Here is a 25,228-nt window from a genome sequence, read left to right as displayed (position 1 = left end):
GGATATCTTTGTGATAATTGAAAGTAGCTAGCCTCAAGGATTGATCTTTGTGAGGTAGGGGGAAAATCTGCTACTTATGCATTACACGTTGTTTATTTGGAAAATATTTCAAACTTTCATATATGAACTGATATAGGTTTCTGATTCACCACACTTTCACAGTTCACAAACCATCATACTCAGGCACTTTTAATCTTCAAATTTACTTTTGTACAGTTTTTACTAATCTGTAACACAACTAGTTAGGAGAAATGGAAGAATAAACAACACTAATATATTGTTTAAGACAAAGAGAGGAGTGATAAAATGATATCTTTTGGCTTGGGTTTCTACCTTTTTATATTTTTACATCTTTATCTGTTTTTTGGAATTTTAATAATGGTTTTGCATTGCCATAAGTTATGATCATAATCTGTTCTATAATGTGACATTTAAAACTGTTACCCATTAGCATTGGTCCAGTAAGAAACAAAATTACATTTGTTTTCCAAGTTTAAATATTTGCTATTCTTTTTCTCATTATCCATCTTACCGGGTCTTTGTTTTCCAAAGAAAAGGGCTGCTATAAGAAGGAACAGTTATAATAATCACACAGATTCGCATAATGTACTGATGATGTGATATGTGCTTAACACATTCTGTTTCACTTCCTAACGACTCAGACCAATAATTTGGAGTATGAAAAGGAAGAGATTTATGATGTCAAGGTAGAGATTCAGTGCTGCAAATATATACTCCTCAGGGCTCAGACTGTATCTGTGCTTTCCTCCCAGCATTAATTGAGTGTCAACCACCAGGTACTAAAAAGGAAATACAAAATAAAGTTTATATTTGGAGTTAAAATATGTTAAAAGTGATGGGGCTAAAATTCTGCAGGGGATCCACCAATCTCCCACTGGAGTTACAGCAAGAGACCGACAAAACCCCCTGCAGAATTATAGCCCCGCTGTGACTTTTTAAATAATATAATAGCTTTTATATAGCAACTTATCATCTTGAAATGTCTCAGAGCTTCACACAATGAATTACTTTTGGAGTACTGTGACTACTATGTAGACCAGCATGGTAGCCATTCTAGACAAGCATTATCCCACCAACAGCAGTGCAGATGAATGACCCAATTAATCCCTACTTTAATGATTTTAGTTGATGGAGGAATGCTGGGCAGCACACCAGAAGAATTCTCTGCTCTTCTTCAAATAGTACCATGGGATCTTTAACATCCACTTGATGAAGCAGACAAGACCTGTATTTAACATTTAATTTGAAGGACAGCATCTTTAAAAGGGCCAACTTGAAGACAATGAGGAAAGAGCTTAATCAATTTGACTAGAGAGTAATACTCAAGAAAATTCAATTGCGGACAAATGGAATACCTTTAAGGGCATACAAATGAGCAAGTAAGATAAGTACATTCCAAGGACTAAGTATAGATTAAAGAAACATAATCCTAAATGGCTTAATAGGACAATGCCAAAAGAAGTATGTAAGATAAAGAAGCGCTACAATCCCCGTAGGGGGAAAGGTGAGGGAAATCACAGGGAGGAATACAGGAGCCGCCAAAAATGTGAAAAGGCGACCAGAGGGTGGGAACTAGAAATAAGCATAGCTTACAAGGCAAATGCGGCAGTATTCACAGTATAATGGCCTAGCTACAACATTATAGAAATATTTTACCACTGTCCTGAATATGGCAGGACAGAAGCCATATTTGTCACACCCATTTATGAGGAAAACCTACATAACTCATAAATGACAATGACCTGACAAGACAAGATGTTGATACTACTTACAATAGAAAAGATCAATGTTCCTAAGGAGGCATAGAATATATGGAGCCACTGTAGGGAAAAAAATGAAAACAATTTAAATTCAAATTGATGGGCTAGCTCTAAATATAATGATTCATAGCTCACTATTTTTTGGTCAGAGATACTCTACAAATCCAGTATTGGTGGGGTGGGGTGCTTCTATTGGCTAATATTACAACTTTGCACCCCCAGTGTGGAGCTTCGCACCACTGGAGTGCATATTGGAAATTTAGTTGCAGAGGCCAATGGGCCCCACAGAATTTTTGATGGATAGAAAATCTTTGGGACCCACTGACCTCCTGGTATGTGCTCCTGGTGAGCAAAACTCTGTGCTCGGAGAGCAAATTGGTCACATTTACTCACAAATCTTCAATTTAGCTTGAGACTTAGCAATTTTAAATCTGTGTGTTGTAGTTTTGTGCTTACTGTCTTGGTCAAATTTCCTGCTTAGCTCTACCTTATTCATTTCTCAATATTTTAAAAGGCTAAACATTTCCCTTTATAATTTTTTCTCCAATGTTAAGTTCAGCTGTGTGAGCCTAACTCCATAACTCTGAATGTTATGTTCCAGAATCCTTTTTGTTTTTCTCTGAACCCTCTCCAATGTATTTTTGACAGTAGTCTGCCCAAAATTGTACACAATATTCTAAACACAGTCTTTGCAATGAGTTATATTGGGCTGAAATAATCCATTTTGACGTATAATCAAGTTACCTCCTACACTAGTACTTCATTAGCTTTGTTGATAACCGCATATTGATTGGATACTTTTAATAGAATGGCCAATAATCAAACTCAAATCCAGTTGCTTTGCCGTTTTCATTAATGGACGGTCAGCTATTCAGCATATACGTATTTCCTGTTCTGACGTACATTACTTTTATCATATAAAATTCCTCTACCATTCCATAGCCCATCTTCCTACTCAGTCCAGTCCAGATTCCTTCGAACAGTAGTTAAAGTGAGCCGGAGTAGGTACTTTATAGAACCACTCCTTGTTAGGCCAGTCCTGTACCCAACTGCTGACCACAGTCAGTGGAAGATTAATGAGCCACTCATTTTACTTTAATATTTTTAATTTTATTTAAATGTTTTACCCCTCCCCTCTTTGAGAAAACACAGAGGTGCTATATAAAATATATGTGTGGCCAAAATCCTTGATATGGAGTGTGAGGCCGTGTGGGTGAAAGGGGCTGTCTCAGAGGACAGAGTGGAATGAAAATAGATAGAGATAAAGAGAAATATTTTAAAGATAGATGAGGGCAAAAGTTTAAAATAAAAATGCAAAGTAAGGGAAAATTGGGTGGGAACATATAATGCAAAGTAGGTGCAATTCCAACATGGCTGGCGTGTTTTTATGGAATTGAATATTGGAATACGATTGGTCCCCGGTGACCATTTAACTGGATAATGTTATCTTAGCACGGAGCAATGAGCAATGTTTTTGGTTTTCTACAATCATGTATCTCTAGATTCCTCTCAGACATAAAACTTTAACAGTAAAGAAGGATGTGCTTTATGAAAACTGTGTCTTATTTATCTCTCTACAAGAAATTATCAAAGACAAAATTTTATATTTTATTAAACTAAACTTCACAACTTAATCACTTGGTTTAAAAAAGGACTTACAAATGATCGTATTATGGCACACAGAATTCCAAATGCCATCAAAACCAGTAGTACCACGAGTAGAATTCCACTTCCCATGGTGAAGTCCCACTGAAAACAAAACATGTATTATACACAACTATTCAGTTTTCAGCATAGAGCAATTTAATACTAGATAAACCTGGTGCAGTATTGTAAACCATACCTTGGATTGCAGGGCAAATAGTGTCAGTCCAACTGATACAAATACAGTAGCACCAACAGCCCACATCACTGCATCAGCGCCATAAAAACTGAGAAGCATTAAAGACAAAAGCATCATAATTTAAACGTTTCAAGTTAAAATTACATCCAAGTGTTGGTTTAATGTGTAAAAGATGTAATTCAAGCAAAACAAAGACTTACACTGAAACAGCTCCCAACATCAAACCTTCTAGAATAGTCTGCAGAGGAAAGGGATTTAATATGGATCTTATTTAATAAAGCGTTTAAATCAAAATAAATGTTGTTTATGGGCTTTCAAAAAACGTGTACAAAAGGCAAATAATGACAATGACCATATGTTGGCAACATCTCTTTTTATATTTTTTTTGGTACGTACTCTCCTGAGGGACATCATACTGAGGTGCCACTCTTATGGGCACTGAAACTAGCAGTTTAGTGCCAACCTGTGCCAAATGATAGGCAGTTTTGTAATGTGGGCCCCAATTACTTGGATCGGGATGAGATCGCTCACCAGATGGCTAGATTTGAATGCAGATCCCACACACAGTCTCTCCACAAGGAAGCTCTTAAGTGAGGGTGTGAAAATGAGACAAACCGGTAGGTGTGAAGCGGGGCAAGCGAACTATAGCACATCACTAGATTTGCATCTTTTGTAACTCATTTCCCTCAATTGTGCAGCCATTATCAACCGAGCCTGCAAATTAGTTTTAATCTGCTGTTCCTCAGAACATTTTTTAGCAGGTCCTATAACAGACTACAGAGAGACTAAAGTAGTATTTCACCAAGTACAATACTAAAAGTAACTATTTGGTACAATAACTTACAAATATTAAAAGAAGCACGAAGTTCCATGGAACTTTACGTCGAGCACCATCGCAGCAAGACAAGATAATGAGTAAAATGAAGGTGACAGGACTGCAACAGAGAGAGAGGCACTTTAAAGATATTGGAAATAAGCAGCAAAGTAACTGACAGAACTTGTTAAAAGATACTTACAACAAAGCGTACATAAACCAATATGTTCTGGTTACCCATTCATTCAAGGATTTCCTAGTAAATAAAAAAAGATGTTTAATGAATATATTGTTCAGGATTTTTTTTTGCCAAGTGTGTGCTGCAAATATAATTACTTATTAGAAATATTTAATGTAGTAGCAGCAGCATCCCTCAACACAGAACCAAAAATGAAACAAAAACAGAAGTGCTGGAAACACTCAGCAGGTTAAACAGCAGCTGTGGAGGGAACAGACAAGTTAATGCTTCAGGTGTGGCCCCTTCATCAGAACTGCTTTTAAAAAAGAAAAGAACAATGGGAGGGGCGAGAGAAAACACACAGGAAAAGAAATAGAATAACCTGTAAAGTGCTTAAATGGAAAACAAGATGGTTAAATGGCAGAAGTGATATTTGCATGAGACATTAGGGGGCATCATGAGAAATAAAAGACATACACAAAACACAGTGTGGGAATAGACTGTCAAAGCGGATCAGGCTTTAGCGTTCCAAAAATAAAATGCATAGTCACTAAGTTCATCTGCACATTTCATATATGATGGCAAAATTTCTCCTGAAGGTTTCTAACTGGGGCACAGTTCCACAGGTGGCAGGCAACCTCTGGTACCTCACCCAAATGTCCTTGATAATGATTGTTGGCAGGCTTTCTGACTGCCGACATCACAGCTTGATCCTGTCCTCATCTAGCATGTACAAATATTTCTAGTAGGGGTCTGTAGGATAAGTGCCCTAAGAATTGCCTTTAATGTATCTTCAAAATGGAATCAGTAGTCAGACTAAATGCTGGGAAAGGAAAGGGCTAATGCAAATTAAACCATGAAAGCTCATATAAACAAAACATTCCTGATCAAGGATAGAAATCAAGACCACAGGTCCAGAGACAACTTATTAAGGGGGGCAAAACAGTCTTGTACCTTATCTGTGTGAGACTCTTTGTGAGCAAAGACCTGAGAAGCTAGAGAGTAAACAAATAGGAACATAGGAACAGGAGTAGGCCATTTAGCCCCTCGAGCCTGTTCTGCCATTCATTGAGATCATGGCTGATCTGTGACCTAACTCCATATACCCGCCTTAGCCCCATATCCCTTAATACCTTTGGTTAACAAAAATCTATAAATCTCAGATTTAAAATTAACAATTGAGCTAGCATCAACTGCCATTTGCGGAGGAGAGTTCCAAACTTCTACCACCCTTTGTGTGTAGAAGTGTTTCCTAACTTCACTCCTGAAAGTCCTGGCTCTTATTTTTAGGCTATGTCCCCTAGTCCTAGACTCCCCAACCAGTGGAAATAGTTTCTCTCTATCTACCCTGTCAGTTCCCCTTAATATCTTGAAAACTTCAATCAAATCACCCTTTACTTTTCTAAATTCCAGGGAATACAACCCTTGTTTGTATAATCTCTCCTCGTAATTTAACCCTTGATGTCCAGGTATCATTCTAGTAAATCTACGCTGCACTCCCTCCAAGGCCAATATATCCTTCCTAAGATGCGGTGCCCAGAAGTGAACACAGTACTCCAGGTGTGGTCTAACTAGGGCTTTGTATAGCAGTAGCACAACTTTTACCCCCTTGTATTCTAGTCCTCTAGATATAAAGGCCAGCATTCCATTAGCCTTTTTGATTATTTTCTGTGCCTGCCCATGACATTTTAATGAACTATGTACATGGACCCCTAAGTCTCTTTGGACTGTTTCGAGCTTTTCACCATTTAGAAAGTACTCTGATCTATCCTTTTTTGGTCCAAAATGGATGACCTCACACTTGCCTACATTGAAATCCATTTGCCACAGTTTTGCCCATTCACTTAATCTATTAATATCTCTGTAATTTTATGCTTCCATTTACACTGCTTACAATGTTGCCTATCTTTGTCATCAGCAAACTTGGATATGTGGCTGTCAATCCCGTCATCTAAGTTGTCAATAAATACAGCGAGTAGTTGAGGCCCCAACACAGATCCCTGTGGGACACCATTAGTCACATCCTGCCAATTTGAGTACCTGCCCACTATCCCTACTCTCTGACTTCTGCCGCTCAGCCAGTTTCCTAACCAAGTCAATAATTTGCCCTCAATTCCACGAGCTTCAATTTTAGCTAACATTCTCTTATGAGGGAATTTATCGAATGCCTTCTGGAAGTCCATGTAAACAACATTCATATACATATCCCTGTCCACTACTTTAGTCACCTATTCAAAAAATTCAATCAGGTTTGTCAGGCATGACCTCCCGTTTAGAAATCCATGCTGGCTCTCTCTGATCAGCTGAAAATTTTCAAGGTGTTCAGTCACTCTATCCTTAATTATAGACTCTAGTAATTTCTGGACAACAGATGTTAGGCTAACTGGTCTATAATTTCCTGGTTTCCCTCTCTCACCTTTCTTAAACAGTGGAGTGACATGTATAATTTTCCAATCTAAAGGAACGGTTCCTGAATCGAAAGAACTTTGGAAGATTAAAGTTAGGGCTTCTGCAATGTACTCACCTACTTCCTTTAAAACTCTGGGATGGAAACCATCTGGTCCTGGGGATTTGTCTCTCTTTAGTGCCATTATTTTCTTCACTACATAGGAAACATAGGAACATTGGAACAGGAGTAGGCCATTCAGCCCCTCGTGCCTGCTCCGCCATTTGATAAGATCGTGGCTGATCTGTGATCTAACTCCATATACCTGCCTTTGGCCCATATCCCTTAATACCTTTGGTTGCCAAAAAGCTATCTATCTCAGATTTAAATTTAGCAATTGAGCTAGTATCAATTGCTGTTTGCGGAAGAGAGTTCCAAATTTCTACAACCCTTTGTGTGTAGAAATGTTTTCTAATCTCGCTCCTGAAAGGTCTGGCTCTAATTTTTAGACTGTGCCTCCTACTCCTAAAATCCCCAACCAGCAGAAATAGTTTCTCTCTATCCACCCTATCTGTTCCCCTTAATATCTTATAAACTTCGATCAGATCACCCCTTAACCTTCGAAACTCCAGAGAATACAACCCCAATTTGTGTAATCTCTCCTTGTAACTTAACCCTTGAAGTCCGGGTATCATTCTAGTAAACCTATGCTGCACTCCCTCCAAGGCCAATATGTCCTTCCGAAGGTGCGGTGCCCAGAACTGCTCACAGTACTCCAGGTGCAGTCTAACCAGGGTTTTGTATAGCTGCAGCATAACTTCTGCCCCCTTGCACTCTAGTCCTCTGGATATAAAGGCCAGCATTCCATTAGCCTTCTTGACTATTTTCTGCACCTGTTCATGACACTTCAATGATCTTTGTACCTGAACCCCTAAGTCCCTTTGGACATCCACAGTTTTTAACTTTTTACCATTTAGAAAGTACCCTGTTCTATCCTTTTTTGATCCAAAGTGGATGACCTCACATTTGTCTACATTGAATTCCATTTGCCACAATTTTGCCCATTCACCTAATCTATCAATATCCCTTTGTAATTTTATGTTTTCATCTACACTGCTTACAATGCCATCAATCTTTGTGTCATCGGCAAACTTAGATATGATACTTTCTATGCCTTCATCTAAGTCGTTAATAAATATTGTGAATAATTGAGGCCCCAAGACAGATCCCTGCGGGGCTCCACTAGTCACATCCTGCCAATGTGAGTACCTTCCCATTATCCCAACTCTCTGTTGCCTTTCGCTCAGCCAACTTCCTAACCAAGTCCGTACTTTTCCCTCGGTTCCATGGGCTTCTATCTTAGCTAACAGTCTCTTATGTGGGATCTTATTAAATGCCTTCTAGAAGTCCATATAAATAACATCCATTGACATTCCCCGGTCCGCTACTTTAGTCACCTCTTCAAAAAATTCAATCAGGTTTGTCAGGCACGACCTACCTTTCACAAATCCATGCTGGCTCTCTCTGATTAACTGAAAATTCTCGAGGTGTTCAATCACCTTATCCTTAATTATAGACTCCGGCATTTTCCCCACAACAGATGTTAGACTAACTGGTCTATAATTCCCCGGTTTCCCTCTCTCTCCTTTCTTAAAAAGCGGAGTGATATGTGCAATTTTCCAATCTAGAGGGACAGTTCCTGAATCTAGAGAACTTTGAAAGATTATAGTTAGGGCATCTGCAATCTGCTCACCTACTTGCTTTAAAACCCTGGGATGGAAACCATCTGGTCCTGGGGATTTGTCACTCTTCAGTGCTATTATTTTCTTCATTACTGTTGCTTTACTTATGTTAATTTTATCGAGTCCCTGTCCTCGATTCAATATTAGTTTTCTTGGGATTTCCGGCATGCTATCCTCTTTTTCGACTGTAAATACTGACGCAAAGTAATTATTCAACATGTCCGCCATTTCCCCATTGTCAATGACAATATCCCCACTTTCAGTTTTTAAGGGGCCAACACTGCTCCTGACCACCCTCTTTTTCCTAATATAACTATAAAAGTTCTTCGTATTGGTTTTGATATCCCTTGCGAGTTTCTTTTCATACTCTCTTTTTGTAGCCCTTACTATCTGTTTTGTGACCCTTTGTTGATCTTTGTAATTACTGTTAATTTGCTTACATCAATTATGGTGAGTCGCCATAACTGTTTCAAAATTAGTTTCCTTGGGGTGTCCAGCAAGCTATCCTCTTCCTCTACTGTAAATACTGACGCAAAGTAATTATTTAACGTGTCTGCCATTTCCTTATTTTCATTTACAATATCACCATTATCAGTTTTTAAGGGGCCCACATTGCTCTTGACCACCCTCTTTTTCCTAATATAATTGTAAAAATTTTTAGTGTTGATTTTGATATCCCTTGCAAGTTTCTTTTCATACTCCCTTTCTGTAGCTCATACTATCTGTTTTGTCACCCTTTGCTGTTCTCTGTATTTCTCCCAGTTGCCAGGATCTGTGCTATTTTTTTGTATTTTTTGATGCTTTTTCTTTTAGTTTTATGTTGTCCCTTATCTCTTTTGTTCTCCATGGCTGTTTTTTTGGCAAGTAGAGCTCTTGCCCGTTAGGGGTATAAACTGGTTCTGTATCACGTTAAATTCTTTTTTGAACACCTCCCACTGATCGTCTGTTATTTTACCCATTAACAGATTTGCCCAGTTTACTGTGGACAGTCTCTGTCTCACCTCATTGAAGTCAGCCTGACCTAAATTTAGAATTTTAGTAGCTGTTATGGGTTTCTCCCTTTCAAACACAATGTTGAACTCGATCATAATATGATCGCTATTAGATAAATGTTCACGCACCATTAGTCTGTTAACTAAAACTGGCTCATTACTCATTATTAAATCTAACATGGCCTGCCCCCTTGTTGGTTCTAGGACATATTGTTGCAGAAAGCTGTCTTGAACACACTCAAGAGATTCATTACCTATCTGATATTGGCTCATCTGCTTATCTCAATCTCTATGAATTATAGAATCATAGAATGGTTACAGCAAGGAAGGAGGCCATTCGTCCCATCAAGCCCGTGCCGGCTCTTTGTAAGAGCAACTTAGTCCCAGTTCCCTGCTCTTTCCCTATAGCCATGCAAATTTTATCCCCTCATGTATTTATCCAATTCTTTTTTGAAAGCCATGATTGAATCTGCTTCCACCACCCTTTCAGGCAGCGCATTCCAGATCATAACTACTCGCTGCGTAAAAAGGTTTTTCCTCATGTCACCTTTGGTTTTTTTGCCAATCACTTTAAATCTGTGTCCTCTGGTTCTCGACCCTTCCGCCAATGGGAACAGTTTCTCTTTATTTACTTTATCTAAACCCTTCATGATTTTGAACACTTCTATCAAATCTCCTCTCAACCTTCTCTGTTCTAAGGAAAACAACCCCAGCTTCTCCAGTTTATCCACGTAACTGAAGTCCCTCATCCCTGGAACCACTCTTGGAAATCTTTTCTGCATCCTCTCTAAGGCCTTCACATCCTTCCTAAAGTGCAGTGCCCAGAATTGAATACAATACTCCAGTTGTGGCCGAACCAGTGTTTTATAAAGATTCAACATAACTTCCTTGCTTTTGTAGTCTATACCTCTATTTATAAAGCCCAGGATCCCATATGCTTTTATAACTGCTTTCTCAACCAGTCCTGCCACCTTCAAAGATTTGTGCACATATACCTTCAGTTAATATCCCCCATTAAAACCACTCTGCCTTTTTTTTAATTGTTCGTGGGACGTGGGCATCGCTGGCAAGGCCAGCATTTATAGCCCATCCCTAATTGCCCTTGAGAAGGTGGTGGTGAGCCGCCTTCTTCACCCGCTGCAGTCCGTGTGGTGAAGGTTTTCCCACAGTGCTGTTAGGTAGGGAGTTCCAGGATTTTGACCCAGCGACAGTGAAGGAACGGCAATATATTTCCAAGTCGGGATGGTGTGTGACTTGGAGGGGAACATGCAGGTGGTGTTGTTCCCATGTGCCTGCTGCTCTTGTCCTTCTAGGTGGTAGAGGTCGCAGGTTTAGGAGGTGCTGTTGAAGAAGCCTTGGCGAGTTGCTGCAGTGCATCCTGTGGATGGTACACACTACAGCCACCGTGCGCCAGTGGTGAAGGGAGTGAATGTTTAGGGTGGTGGACGGGGTGCCAATCAAGCGGGCTGCTTTGTCCTGGATGGTGTCGAGCTTTTTGAGTGTTGTTGGAGCTGCACTCATCCAGGCAAGTGGAGAGTATTCCATCACACTCCTGACTTGTGCCTTGTAGATGGTGGAAAGGCTTTGGGGAGTCAGGAGGTGAGTCACTCGCCACAGAATACCCAGCCTGTGACCTGCTCTTGTAGTCACAGTATTTATGTGGCTGGTCCAATGAAGTTTCTGGTCAAAAGTCACCCCCCAGGATGTTGATGGTGGGGGATTCGGCGATGGTAATGCCGTTGAATGTCAAGAGGAGGTGGTTAGACTCTCTCTTGTTGGAGATGGTCATTGTCTGGCGCGAATGTTACTTGCCACTTATCAGCCCAAGCCTGGATGTTGTCCAGGTCTTGCTGCATGTGGGTTCGGACTGCTTCATTATCTGAGGGGTTGCGAATGGAACTGAACACTGTTCAATCATCAGCGAACATCCCCATTTCTGACCTTATGATGGAGGGAAGGTCATTGATGAAGCAGCTGAAGATGGTTGGGCCAAGGACACTGCCCTGAGGAACTCCTGCAGCAATGTCCTGGGGCTGAGATGATTGACCTCCAACAACCACTACCATCTTCCTTTGTGCTAGGTATGACTCCAGCCACTGGAGAGTTTTCTCCCTGATTCCCATTGACTTAAATTTCACTAGGGCTCCTTGGTGCCACAGTCGGTCAAATGCTGCCTTGATGTCAAGGGCAGTAACTCTCACCTCACCTCTGGAATTCAGCTCTTTTGTCCAAGTTTGGACCAAGGCTGTAATGAGGTCTGGAGCCAAGTGGTCCTGGCGGAACCCAAATGCGAAGTGATATATTTCAGTAGGAAGAACGAGGAGAGGCAATATAAACTGAGCATCAGTGAGCAGGTTATTGGTGAGTAAGTGCTGCTTGATAGCACTGTCAATGACACCTTCCATCATTTTGCTGATGATTTGCAGTAGACTGATGGGGCAGTAATTGGCCGGATTGGATTTGTCCTGTTGCTTCCGCTGTTTAGCATGCATGTAGTCCTGAGTTGTAGCTTCACCAGGTTGGCACCTCATTTTTAGGTACGCCTGGCGCTGCTTCTGGCATGCTCTTCTACACTCCTCATTGAACCAGGGTTGATCCCATGGCTTGTTGGTAATGGTAGAGTGAGGAATATGCCAGGCCATGAGGTTACAGATTGTGCTGGAAAACAATTCTGCTGCTGCTGATGGCCCACAGCGCCTCATGGATACCTAGTTTTGAGCTGCTGGATCTGTTCTGAATCTATCCCATTTAGCACAGAGATAGTGTCCACACAACACGTTGGATGGTGTCCTTAGTGGGAAGATGGGACTTCGTCTCCACAAGAACTGTGTGGTGGTCACTCCTACCAATACTGTCATGGACAGATGCATCTGCGACAGATAGATTGGTGAGGACGAGGTCAAGTAGGTTTTTCCCTCGTGTTGGTTGGCTCACCACCTGCCGCAGGCCCAGTCTGGCAGCTATGTCATTCAGGACTCGGCCAGCTCGGTCAGTAGTGGTGTTACCGAGCCACTCTTGATGATGGACGTTGAAGTCCTCCATCCAGAGTACGTTCTGTGCCCTTGCTACCCTCAGTGCTTCCTCCAAGTGGTGCTCAACATGGAGGAAGGCTGATTCATCAGCTGAGGGAGGACGGTAGGTGGTAATCAGCAGGAGGTTTCCTTGCCCATGTTTGACCTGATGCCATGAGGTTTCATGGGGTCCGGAGTCAATGTTGAGGGCTCCCTGAGCCACTCCCTCCTGACTGTATACCACTGTACCGCCACCTCTGGTGGGTCTGTCCAGCCTGTGTTTGCTACATGCTTGTCTAATCTCTGCATTTATACATTCTGCCACTTCACACCTGCTATCAGGGGGTCTATACACAACCCCCACTACAGTCTTAAATCCTTTTCTATTTCTTAATTCTACCTATAAAGTCTCCACTACCTGCTTACCTCTCGTCATATCCTCTCTTATCATTGAAGTAATTTCATTCTTAATCACTAAACTATTCCTCCTGTTCTACCAGTTTCCCTATCCTTCCTATAGTCCTTATAACCTGGCACATTAGGGATGGGCAATAAATGCTGGCCTTGCCAGCGATGCCCACATCCTATGAATGAATTTTTTAAAAATTCAGTTCCCAGTCCTGACCGTCTTACAGCCATGTCTCAGTAATGACCTGCCTTGTGTAGGGGTGGGTGCTTTGTTGATTTGGAGTTCATCAGGGTAGCAAAACGGCAGTGTGAGGTGCTGACACCAAAAGGGCTGAACTTTTCTAACACATTTGTCACTCATTGGTCAATAGAACTGGGGTGGTTTCTTTAGAAATTAAGGATATATAAGATGGTAGTTTTGACACTAAATTCCTCAATCTTCTGTTCTTAGTTTAGATCTAGTTATTTTAGTCGTCTTTGTAGTAGAGGGTGTAGGAGTTTTTTGTCTAATATATGTATAAGGTTCTATCTGTAATATATGTAGAAGAGTGCATCTTCGATAGAGAGAAAAAGAAGTTACAGAAGTTAAGATTGTATGGCTTTACCAGCTAGATATAAGTGTGTAAATTAAATGCAGAAGTTTTCTTGAGATCAAGGAGGTGAGATTTAAGACAGCTACCAGTGCAGAAGATGAATTTACCCAAGAGCAGATGATCCAGGAGGAACAGAGAGCACCTCTACAGATGGAGGTTCTTTATTCTGACATCTCAGGAGGCTATCACATCCTCCCAGAACAAGACAAGGCAACCAGTTCAACCACACAAGCTCATTCGGATCAGGTTGTATATGTTCTGGAAACATTGCTAACTACAAAGCATATAGACTTTATTCAATAAACTGGCTATCCAATGCAGTTAACTTGTCAGCTATCTAAACAGTCTGGTGCTAACTTAATCTCAGCAATTTATATCAATCACAGTTACACCCTTGTTCAAAGAAGGTGTAAGGATAAACCCAGCAATTATAAGCCAGTCAGTTTAACCTCGGTGGTGGGGAAACTTTTATAAACGATAATCTGGGACAGAATTAACAGTCACTTGGACGAGGGTGGATTGATTAGGGAAAGCCAGCATGGATTTGTTAAAGGCAAATCATGTTTAACTAACTTGATAGAGTTTTTTGATAAGGTAACAGAGAGGGTGGATAAGGGCAATGTGTGATTGTGGTGTATACGGACTTTCAAAAGGCGTTTTATAAAGTGCCACATGATAGGCTTATCATCAAGATTGCGGCCCATGGAATAAAGGGGCAATAGCAACATGGATACAGAATTGGCTAAGTGACAGGAAACAGAGAGTAGTGGTGAACGGTTATTTTTCGGACTGGAGGGAGGTGTACAGTGGTATTCCCAGGGATTGGTGCTGGGACCACTGCCTTTCTTGATATATATTAATGACTTGGACTTGGGTGTACAGGGCACAATTTCAAAATTTGCAGATGACACAAAACTTGGAAGGGTAGTAAACAGTGAGGAGGATAGTGATAGACTTCAAAAGGATATAGACAGGCTGGCGGCATGGGCGGACACGTGGCAGCTGAAATTTAACGCAGAAAAATGCGAAGTGATATATTTCAGTAGGAAGAACGAGGAGAGGCAATATAAACTAAAGGGCACAACTCTAAAACGAGTACAGGAACAGAGATCTGGGGGTATATGTGCACAAATCGTTGAAGGTGGCAGGGCAGGTTGAGAAAGCGGTTAAAAAAGCATACGGGATCCTGGGCTTTATAAATAGAGGCATAGAGTACAAAAGTATGGAAGTCATGATGAACCTTTATAAAACACTGGTTCGGCCACAGCTGGAGCATTGTGTTCAGTTCTGGGCACCGCACTTTAGGAAAGATCTGAAGGCCTTAGAGAGGGTGCAGGAGAGATTTACTAGAATAATTCCAGGGATGAGGGGCTTTAGTTACGTGGATAGACTGGAGAAGCTGGGGTTGTTCTACTTGAAACAGAGAAGATTGCGAGGAGATTTGATAGAGGTATTCAAAATCATGAAGGGTCTAGATAGAGTAGATAGAGAGAAACTGTTCCCATTGGCAGAAGGGCGAAGAACCAGAGGACATAGATTTAAGGTGATTGGCAAAAGAACCAAAGGTGACATGAGGAAAAACTTTTTTACACAGCGAGTGGTTAGGATCGGGAATGCACTGCCTGAGGGGGTGGTGGAAGCAGATTCAATCATGGCCTTCAAAAGGGAACTGGATAAGTACTTGAAAGGAAAACATGTGTAGGGCTACGGGGATAGGGCGGGGGAGTGGGACTAGCTGGATTGCTCTTGCATAAAGCCGGAGCGGACTCAATGGGATTACTTAATGAGATAAGTAGGTAGAATAGAACTTTGTCTGCTATTAACCACAGTATAAGTTTAAGAGAGTGAGTAATAGATTATAATGTGTGATGTTTATACCTATGGTTGTGAAACTACAGGAAATAGCATAATTAACAGTAGGCAAGTTAGTTTAAGGATAATGAGAAAATTACTGAAGGAAAGCAACTGAATGTTGCTAGACACCAAGGAATTTGTCCTTGTAAATTGGAAATTAGAAAGGTGCCAGCTGTTTTTCCTAACTTCTCATCATAAGCAGGCCAGGTGACATCAATGGATCACTACAGGGTATAAGAATTGAAGCATCCTGATGAAGGATGTACAGCTTGGACATTGGACACTAAAAATCAACCTTAGGTGGGTGAGGGTCCATCCAGTGAGCTGGTCTGATGTAAGTTACTGTGGACATGTGGGGCTTGAATGTTTACTATGACTGATACATTAATATAAGAGACAGCAGAACATAAGTCTTTTGTTTCTTAATAAAATATTAAATTACTGACTCTAGACTCATGGATCTATTAATTAATAAGATTAGCCAGTGTGGCCAAATCTGACAAGTAGGGACCCTGGCAGATTTTCCATTCTCTAATCAAGGGATGAGGAGACCAACTGTGGTATCCATACTGCTGCCCCAGTTAATCCATCATAGAGTGGTGTCAAACATGGAATCTACTTGGTCTGTAATGTTTCTAGATGGGGACTTTACCTTAAGCCATTAGAGCAACCATGGTCGTTCATTGTGACTCTCACTTTTTGCTTTTTACACAGGTGCAGTTGTGACTAAAGCTTTTTGGCAATAACCATCTATCCAGCAGGGCAATATCATTGAGTGGTACTTTACTAACAAAATCCCACTGATTAAGGGTTGTATAATGAGTGGTGTGTTTACATGACAAAACACAGCTCACTGATAACCATGGCCAATTTAAAATGTTGCTTTTATTTCTCCTCCTTTAATGAGCACTGTTCCTGGTGTCAGGTTCCTGTGAGCCACAGAATCAGTGCAATAACCTGTCATTAAAGGGGAAGTGGACCCCTGTGAGGAAATCATTGCTTTCAACACATTTCTCACTCTTTGCATTTAATGTTTCCCAGCTGTTTGATAGTCTTCTGATGAGAGCACTGTCTGCTCATTTATTTAGGTCATCAAGGATGCTACATTTTTTCCTTTTTATATGTATGAGTAAATTATTCAGTTAAAGACTTACAGTCCCTGTGTAATGCTTGCTCACTGCAACATCATGCTTCTTCAGATAATTAGTCAATTGTCACAGGTAGAAGGAGAGGTGAAGTTTTACATGTAGACTATGTTTAGCAACATATAATTTAAATTGTATAATTTACCTATAATGTTTGCAGAGCTCCCAAGTGATCCAGAAATCTTGTGTACTCAGGAAATTTAAAATTTGATCTACACAAGAATGGTGATGCAAGTAGATAATGCCATAAAATGACAAATAGAATCTGTGGTTTTGTATCTAGAAGCATAAATTACAAAAGCAAGTTGATAATATTGAACTCCGAAAAGACCTTAGGCCACATTTGGAGTTCTGTGTGCAGCTTTAGGCATTAAGAGAAAGATATATAAAAGCAATGGAAAAGTCCAGCATTAACTCACTTAACGTTGCCAAGGATGAGGGGTTACAGTTATGAAAAGTGACTTGAGAAGTAAGGTTTTTTTTTAAACTGGCGTTGTGGCAGTTTGGGGTTGACCTGGAATCTAACCCAACTCTAAACTCTAATCCTAAAGCATGTTTCTGTTGGCATAATCAGTGGATTGTCAATATTGAAACTGAGGAAAAGAAGCAGCTCAAAGAAGTGCATCAATGCAAATGAAACTGTGGGCATGATTTTGACTTGGAGCTGGGATTAGAGCGGGAGGGAAGATTTTCTGGCGTGAAACCCAGAAGTAAAGTTGGCGGGTCGGAATGTGCGATCGCGACCTAATTGAACGATTAAAATCTTACTTCCGGGTTTCGTGCCTAGCAGCCAGCCTGTCAGGTGGGAAAGCAGGCAGGGAGAGATTAGTATCCTCTGGGGTTGGATGGAAGAGATCGGGATCGTTGGGGGTTGGATTGGGGGGGGGAAGTGAGAAGTCGGCGATTGGGTGGGGGGGGGGTGGTTCTTGGACGTCAGAGGGGTCGGCCAATTGTGGGGGTCCGATCGTGGCAGGTAAGCTGGTTGGACCTGGAGGAAACACTCCTGTTCCTCCTGGCCCACCAGCAGTGTAATAAAGGGACTTATCTGATGAACTGGCCCTTCTCGCCTCCTTTTACCTGGTGAGATTCTCAAGCCCCAGGAAAGCCTCTTGACATTATCTCTTAATGACATTAAGTGCCCTGCTAAATACCCTCCCGCTGGCACTAATTGGGTACATGACCTCGGCCAGTGCGTTCCTCGCACACATCCAAAGGCGCCCATGTTAAACCGGGAAGTGGGCACATTAGAGCCGGGTTGCGATCTAAAAAGCTGTTATTTTAACCTCCCACCCACCCGTTCTTTGGGGTTAAAATACCCCCCTGTGTGTTCACACACACACACTCAGTTTTTGAATCAACAATCCACCAATCCCATTGGTGCTTCCCTGCAAAACACAATGTGCACAATTATCGATGTTTTATATACAGACCTAGGCCCATGAATGCCAGCTATTTGGTTGTGTGGGCATCAGACCTAAGTTCAATCCTGCCCTTCCTTGACACCCACATCCCGTGAACGAATTTTTAAAAAAAAAAAAACTTCCAGCAGGAGTGTCTGGATTGCAAAAAGGAATAAGAATCCTGGTCAATTTTCTCCTCCCTAATCCAGGGGGGAAGGAAAAAAAGACTTGCATTTATATAGTGCTTTTCACGACCTTGATGTCCCAAAGTGCTTTACAGCCAATGAAGTCCTTTTTGAATGGCAGCCACTATTTTAATGCAGGAAACACGGCAGCCAATTTATGCACAGCACGATCCCACAAACAGCAATGAGAAAAATGATCAGATCATCTATTTTAGGTGTTGGTTGAAGGATAAATAGAAGGCAATTGGAGTGACCCTATCAATACTCTGGCTGAAATCAGTTAACTCAGCACAGGCCTGGGATCAAACTTTTGTGGTGTTTATGACTCAGCTACGCATGGCATTAAGCAGCAGAGGCATCGGGAGGGCTAGATATTCTCTGCTGAAGCTTTACTTTTGGAATTGATTTGTTTTAAGACTCTATCAGCTGTGTGAATCACCTTTAGCAGACCTTCTGCTACTGACAGAGTCTACCACCACCCTTCTCCTAGCGGGCCCTTGGTGCAGGGGAAAGCAGAGAAATTGGACAGGTTCCCAGCCCCCACTTCCCTGCCATCATTTATATGTAGCAGGGCAGTTAGGTTTTGGCAGCCTAATTTCCTGTGGCAGGGAAGAGAGGAAAATTGAGAGTGGCACGGGTATGGGCGGGAGTGCGATGGTAGGCCTCCCCACTTGACTTCCCTTGATTATCCGCCATTCTACCACCTGATCTTGGGCGGCATTGTGGAGGAAAATCCAGCCCAATATCTCTTATAATGAATGTTGGTATGGCGTCACCAGCTGTAATAAGACACTGTCACAACTACACGGAGAGATGATAAAAAGGATTCTTAACAGGGTTTATCACTAATGAAGCAGTACAATATCAACTCTTCTGTAACAAAATTGTTCTTGTTTAACATTGTATAGGTGGCACTGCAGCCGTCTCTTACACACTGAAATCTCTGTAAATAAAAAAGATACTTACCAATAAAGAAACATGCAGATCATTCCTATGGTGACTAACAATTGAACCATTAAAGTGAGATACACTTTTCTAATGAAAGCTGTGAAGAGTAAAGGATAGCATATATTAGTCTTTGCCAGAAAGAGAAAAATCTCTTTCAAGATATTAATGTTGCCTGCCCCTATTATTGTAAGTTGTTTAATTCTCCTTTAGACTTTACATCTCCCTATGCCTCAAACCCTCCTTGATCTCTCTGCAACCTTTGACACGGTCGACCATGCCATCCTCCTCCAACACCTGTGCTCTGTTGTCCAGTTCAGTGGCATTGCACTCGCTTGGTTCCATTCTTATTTAATCGTAGCAAGAGCATATCCAGCAATAGCTTCTCTTCCTGACCCTGCACTGTTACCTCTGGAACCCCTTGTCAACATCATTTACAGATGTGGGGTCAGCTTCCACATGTAAGCTGCTGAAACTCAGCTCTATCTCTCCCTCACTTCTCTTGACCCCTCTACTGCCTCTGTGCTGTCAGACTGCTTGTCTGATATCCAGTCTTGGATGAGCCACAATTTCCTCCAGTTAAACTTTGGGAAGACCAAATCATTATCTTTGGTTCCTGTCACAAACTCCGCACCCTTGCCACCAATTCCGTCCCTCTCTCCGGCCACTGTCTCAGGCTGAACCAAACTACTTGCAATCTTGGTGCTCTATTCGGCCCTCAGCTCAACCTCTGATATCCTCCATCGCAAAGACCGCCTACTACAACTTCTGTAACGTTGCCTGCTTCTGCCCCTACCTCAGTTCATCTGCCACTAAAACCCTCATCCGTGCCTTTGCCACCTCCAGACTTGACCATTTCAATACACTAATTGCCGACCTCCCATCTTCGATCCTCCATAAACTTCAGCTTATCTAAAATCTGCTGCCCATTTCCTGTCCTGCTGATCCATCCCTGCTGTTCTTGATGACCTACGTTGGCTACATTTTTGGTTTCCCTTCGCCTCAAATGTAAAATTCTTACCCTTATTTTTAAATCCCCTATGCCTCGCCTCTCCCCATCTCTGTAACCTCCAAGACCTACAAACCACACCCCTCCCCCCAACTCTCCGTTCGTCTGACTGGCCTCTCGTGCACCTCTCCTTAACCCTACCACTGGCAGCTGTACCTTCAGCATCTAGGCCTCATGGTATGGAATCCTCTCCGTAAACCATCTGGTGTTCCACCTCCCTCTCCACCTTTTAAGACGCCTTAAAACTTATCTCTCTGACCAAGCTTTTGGCCACCCCTCTTAATATCTCCTTCATTGGCTCGGTGTTCATTTTTAAAAATTACACTTCTGTGATGCACCTTGGAATCTCTTGTTATATAAATTAATGTTTGTTAAATGATGGGGAGGCTGACTATGATTATGATGAGGAAGTTTTGGGAGAGGTGAGCTAGGAGCTGGGTAGTAATGTGTTAAAGGACCTTGGAGAGGAAAGGGAGGTTAGATATAGTATGATAGTTGGAAAGGATGGAGTGATCAAAGAATTTTTTTTCAAAAGGTAGACATACCTTTTGAAGGAGAAAAGAACAATGCCTGAGCATTGGGAGCCATTTATGATGTTGGTGAGCAGTGGGGCAAGGAGAGGTAGTTGAGTATTCAGGAGTTGGGTGAGGAGGGATCATGGAAGCAGGAGGTGGATCTCATTCAGGAGGTGAGGATTGGGTGGAGATGGGAGGATGGAGAAATTTGAGTGATTTGGGAATAGACTAGGAGGAGACAAATTCATCAGCTGAGGGAGGACGGTAGGTGCTGATTACCACCTACCGTCCTCCCTCAGCTGATGAATCAGTCCTCCTCCATGTTGAACACCACTTGGAGGAAGCACTGAGGGTAGCAAGGGCACAAAATGTACTCTGGGTGGGGGACTTCAATGTCCATCACCAAGAGTGGCTCGGTAGCACCACTACTGACCGAGCTGGCCGAGTCCTGAAGGACATAGCTGCTAGACTGGGCCTGCGGCAGGTGGTGAGCGAACCAGCGCCAGGGGAAAAACTTACTTGACCTCGTCCTCACCAATCTACCTGTCGCAAATGCATCTGTCCATGACAGTATTGGTAGGAGTGACCACCGCACAGTCCTCGCGGAGATGAAATCCCGTCTTCGCACTGAGGACACCATCCAACGCGTTGTGTGGCACTACCACCGTGCTAAATGGGATAGATTCAGAACAGATCTAGCAGCTCAAAACTGGGCATCCATGAGGCGCTGTGGGCCATCAGCAGCAGCAGAATTGTATTCCAGCACAATCTGTAACCTCATGGCCCGGCATATTCCTCACTCTACCATTACCAACAAGCCAGGGGATCAACCCTGGTTCAATGAGGAGTGTAGAAGAGCATGCCAGGAGCAGCACCGGGCGTACCTAAAAATGAGGTGCCAACCTGGTGAAGCTACAACTCAGGACTACATGCATGCTAAAGAGCGGAAGCAACATGCTATAGACAGAGCTAAGCAATTCCACAACCAACGGATCAGATCAAAGCTCTGCAGTCCTGCCACATCCAGTCGTGAATGGTGGTAGACAATTAAACAACTAACGGGAGGAGGAGGCTCTGCAAACATCCCCATTCTCAATGATGGCGGAGTCCAGCACGTGAGTGCAAAAGACAAGGCTGAAGCGTTTGCAACCATCTTCAGCCAGAAGTGCCAAGTGGATAATCCATCTCAGCCTCCTCCCGATATCCCCACCATCACAGAAGCCAGTCTTCGGCCAATTCGATTCACTCCACGTGATATCAAGAAACGGCTGAGTGCACTGGATACAGCAAAGGCTATGGGCCCCGACAACATCCCAGCTGTAGTGCTGAAGACTTGTGCTCCAGAACTAGCTGCGCCTCTAGCCAAGCTGTTCCAGTACAGCTACAACACTGGCATCCACCCGACAATGTGGAAAATTGCCCAGGTATGTCCTGTCCACAAAAAGCAGGACAAATCCAATCCGGCCAATTACCGCCCCATCAGTCTACTCTCAATCATCAGCAAAGTGATGGAAGATGTCGTCGACAGTGCTATCAAGCGGCACTTACTCACCAATAACCTGCTCACCGATGCTCAGTTTGGGTTCCGCCAGGACCACTCGGCTCCTGACCTCATTACAGCCTTGGTCCAAACATGGACAAAAGAGCTGAATTCCAGAGGTGAGGTGAGAGTGACTGCCCTTGACATCAAGGCAGCATTTGACCGAATGTGGCACCAAGGAGCCCAAGTAAAATTGAAGTCAATGGGAATCAGGGGGAAAACTCTCCAGTGGCTGGAGTCATACCTAGCTCAAAGGAAGATGGTAGTGGTTGTTGGAGGCCAATCATCTCAGCCCCAGGGCATTGCTGCAGGAGTTCCTCAGGGCAGTGTCCTAGGCCCAACCATCTTCAGCTGCTTCATCAATGACCTTCCCTCCATCATAAGGTCAGAAATGGGGATGTTCGCTGATGACTGCACAGTGTTCAGTTCCATTCGCAACCCCTCAGATAATGAAGCAGTCCGAGCCTGCATGCAGCAAGACCTGGACAACATCCAGGCTTGGGCTGATAAGTGGCAAGTAACATTCGCGCCAGATAAGTGCCAGGCAATGACCATCTCCAACAAGAGAGAGTCTAACCACCTCCCCTTGACATTCAACGGCATTACCATCGCCGAATCCCCCACCATCAACATCCTGGGGGTCACCATTGACCAGAAACTTAACTGGACCAGCCACATAAATTCTGTGGCTACAAGAGCAGGTCAGAGGCTGGGTATTCTGCGGCGAGTGACTCACCTCCTGACTCCCCAAAGCCTTTCCACCATCTACAAGGCACAAGTCAGGAGTGTGATGGAATACTCTCCACTTGCCTGGATGAGTGCAGCTCCAACAACACTCAAGAAGCTTGACACCATCCAAGATAAAGCAGCCCGCTTGATTGGCACCCCATCCACCATGCTAAACATTCACTCCCTTCACCACCGGCGCACTGTGGCTGCAGTGTGCACCATCCACAGGATGCACTGCAGCAACTCGCCAAGGCTTCTTCGACAGCACCTCCCAAACCCGCGACCTCTACCACCTAGAAGGACAAGGGCAGCAGGCGCATGGGAACAACACCACCTGCACGTTCCCCTCCAAGTCACACACCATCTCGACTTGGAAATATATCGCCGTTCCTTCATTGTCGCTGGGTCAAAATCCTGGAACTCCCTTCCTAACAGCACTGTGGGAGAACCGTCACCACACGGACTGCAGCGGTTCAAGAAGGCGGCTCACCACCACCTTCTCGAGGGCAATTAGGGATGGGCAATAAATGCCGGCCTTGCCAGCGACGCCCACATCCCGTGAACGAATAAAAAAAAAAATGAGAATGAGGAGGAGATTATGGCTGAGGTGGCCACACACAGTCTTGATCTTTGAGACAAAGAAGTCCTCAAGCCCTTGCATCGAAGATGAAGGAAGTGGGTTTAAAGGGTTGGAGGAAGCAATTAATGATTGAGAAAAGATCATCTTTACCCACACGTATGATTCTGAAGTAATAAAAAGACTAAGCCATAGAAAGCAAAACCTGATATTTCTTGAAATGGTCAAGCCAGATCTGGCAATAGATGACCAGGCCAGTCGCTGTACCAAATTTGTGATTCTGCGGTCTTCAGGCTTGAGGTTAAACTATATCTGAGGATTGGCAGGAGTGAGTGAGTGACTTGCAGGTTTTGAAAATGTCAAGAGCAAAGCTAAGGAGACTGTTGAAATCTGGTTAAAATCACTCCACGGTATCTGTTATTTATTATTATTATATAACATGTTAATTTTATGGGGTTATCATTTTTAATTTTGATTCTATTTATGATGTTCACATCGAAGGATTTAAAATTGTGATTTGACTGCAAGTTTTCTGAGGAACAATTTGCTGCCGATTATCTGAAAATGTCATGGCTAGAATACATTCAGTAGCAAATGTTGAGAAAGACTGTGCTTCTGAGTAACTACATTCACACCTTTGCACTTTGTAATGTTATTGATATTTTAATTTATTTTGAAAATCAAGTTAAATCAATCCTGCAAATAGACAACAATCAAAACAATTGTCCTGACACTGCACCTGAAATTATCATCAATTTCATGAAGTATTTCAGTTTATATGTACAAATGTACTCACTCTCTAGATCTAAAAACATTTGTGATTCTTGGATTTGTATTTTTTTTTAACAATGAAAGTTGTAAGATTTGCAACATTTTAGATGATTGAATCACATCACTTGATAGAGAGACCCCAGAAGCTTTTAGCTTCACTGAGTACTGTATTCCTTATCTACCAAGATCCAAGAGACTGACTTACCTCTCCTAATGACTTTGTCTGAGAAGTTCTTTTCTGTTTCATTGGCAAATTCATTTTGGTACTCCGGGGGTGCGTCATCTAGTGATACTGGAGGAGCCACTGTAGAGGCTTCATATGGTTCATTTGGAGGGTGCCCCTGCATTGAGTAATCTTGCGGTGGGTATCTCGGAGCAGGGTATTCCTGAGAAGGGTATTCCTGAGAAGGGTAGCCGATGACTGATGGGTAGCCCTGTTGATGACTGCCTTGAGAGTGCCCCAAATGCGATCCTGGATAGAGTGGTTGTGCTGGGGGATAAGGGTACTCTCCATATCCCGGGGCACCTTGTTCCATTATATTCAGACGCGACTTCTTATCCATTTCCAATAGTTGCTGTATTATTTCTCTAGATTGAGAATCATCTCAATTAATATATTTGTGGGTCATGATATTCCTGAAATGATTTTTTAAATTCTTGAAGGAGAACTAGAACATTAGCTGCTACAACGTAGATTACCGCATGTTTCAGTTTACTCCAACTCAGATATTTTCCTAAAACGATTCTTTAATAAAATAACAATGGCTGTACTTACTGTGAATCTGTTAGAGAACACTTGTTCAAGCAAAG

At 42.5% G+C, this 25,228-nt stretch overlaps 1 protein-coding gene across 1 annotated transcript; it reads right to left on the bottom strand.

Moving 5' to 3' along the window:
- Window positions 1-25,228, bottom strand: zgc:110410 (uncharacterized protein LOC553618 homolog). Its single transcript, XM_067998853.1, has 10 exons — window positions 25,194-25,228; window positions 24,624-25,006; window positions 19,299-19,377; window positions 4,641-4,694; window positions 4,469-4,559; window positions 3,825-3,862; window positions 3,625-3,712; window positions 3,441-3,530; window positions 1,794-1,841; window positions 1-800 (listed from the first exon to the last, which is right to left on the bottom strand). Exons 2-10 carry the CDS (start codon window positions 24,979-24,981, stop codon window positions 651-653), a joined length of 996 nt encoding a protein of 331 aa, XP_067854954.1. The 5' UTR covers window positions 24,982-25,006; window positions 25,194-25,228; the 3' UTR covers window positions 1-650.

The sequence above is a fragment of the Heptranchias perlo genome, chromosome 2, assembly GCF_035084215.1.
Source record: "Heptranchias perlo isolate sHepPer1 chromosome 2, sHepPer1.hap1, whole genome shotgun sequence".
Lineage (NCBI taxonomy): Eukaryota > Metazoa > Chordata > Chondrichthyes > Hexanchiformes > Hexanchidae > Heptranchias > Heptranchias perlo.
This window is presented reverse-complemented; position numbering and strand designations above follow the sequence as displayed.

Excerpts from the sequence above, each read along its gene's own strand:
- zgc:110410 (XM_067998853.1), bottom strand. The coding sequence starts at position 24,981 with ATGGATAAGAAGTCGCGTCTGAATATAATGGAACAAGGTGCCCCGGGA. Across the intron at positions 4,695-19,298 it reads ATCTGCATGTTTCTTTATTG|GAAATCCTTGAATGAATGGG; the intron begins GTAAGTATCTTT and ends TTTATTTACTAG. Across the intron at positions 3,713-3,824 it reads ATGTTGGGAGCTGTTTCAGT|TTTTTATGGCGCTGATGCAG; the intron begins GTAAGTCTTTGT and ends AATGCTTCTCAG.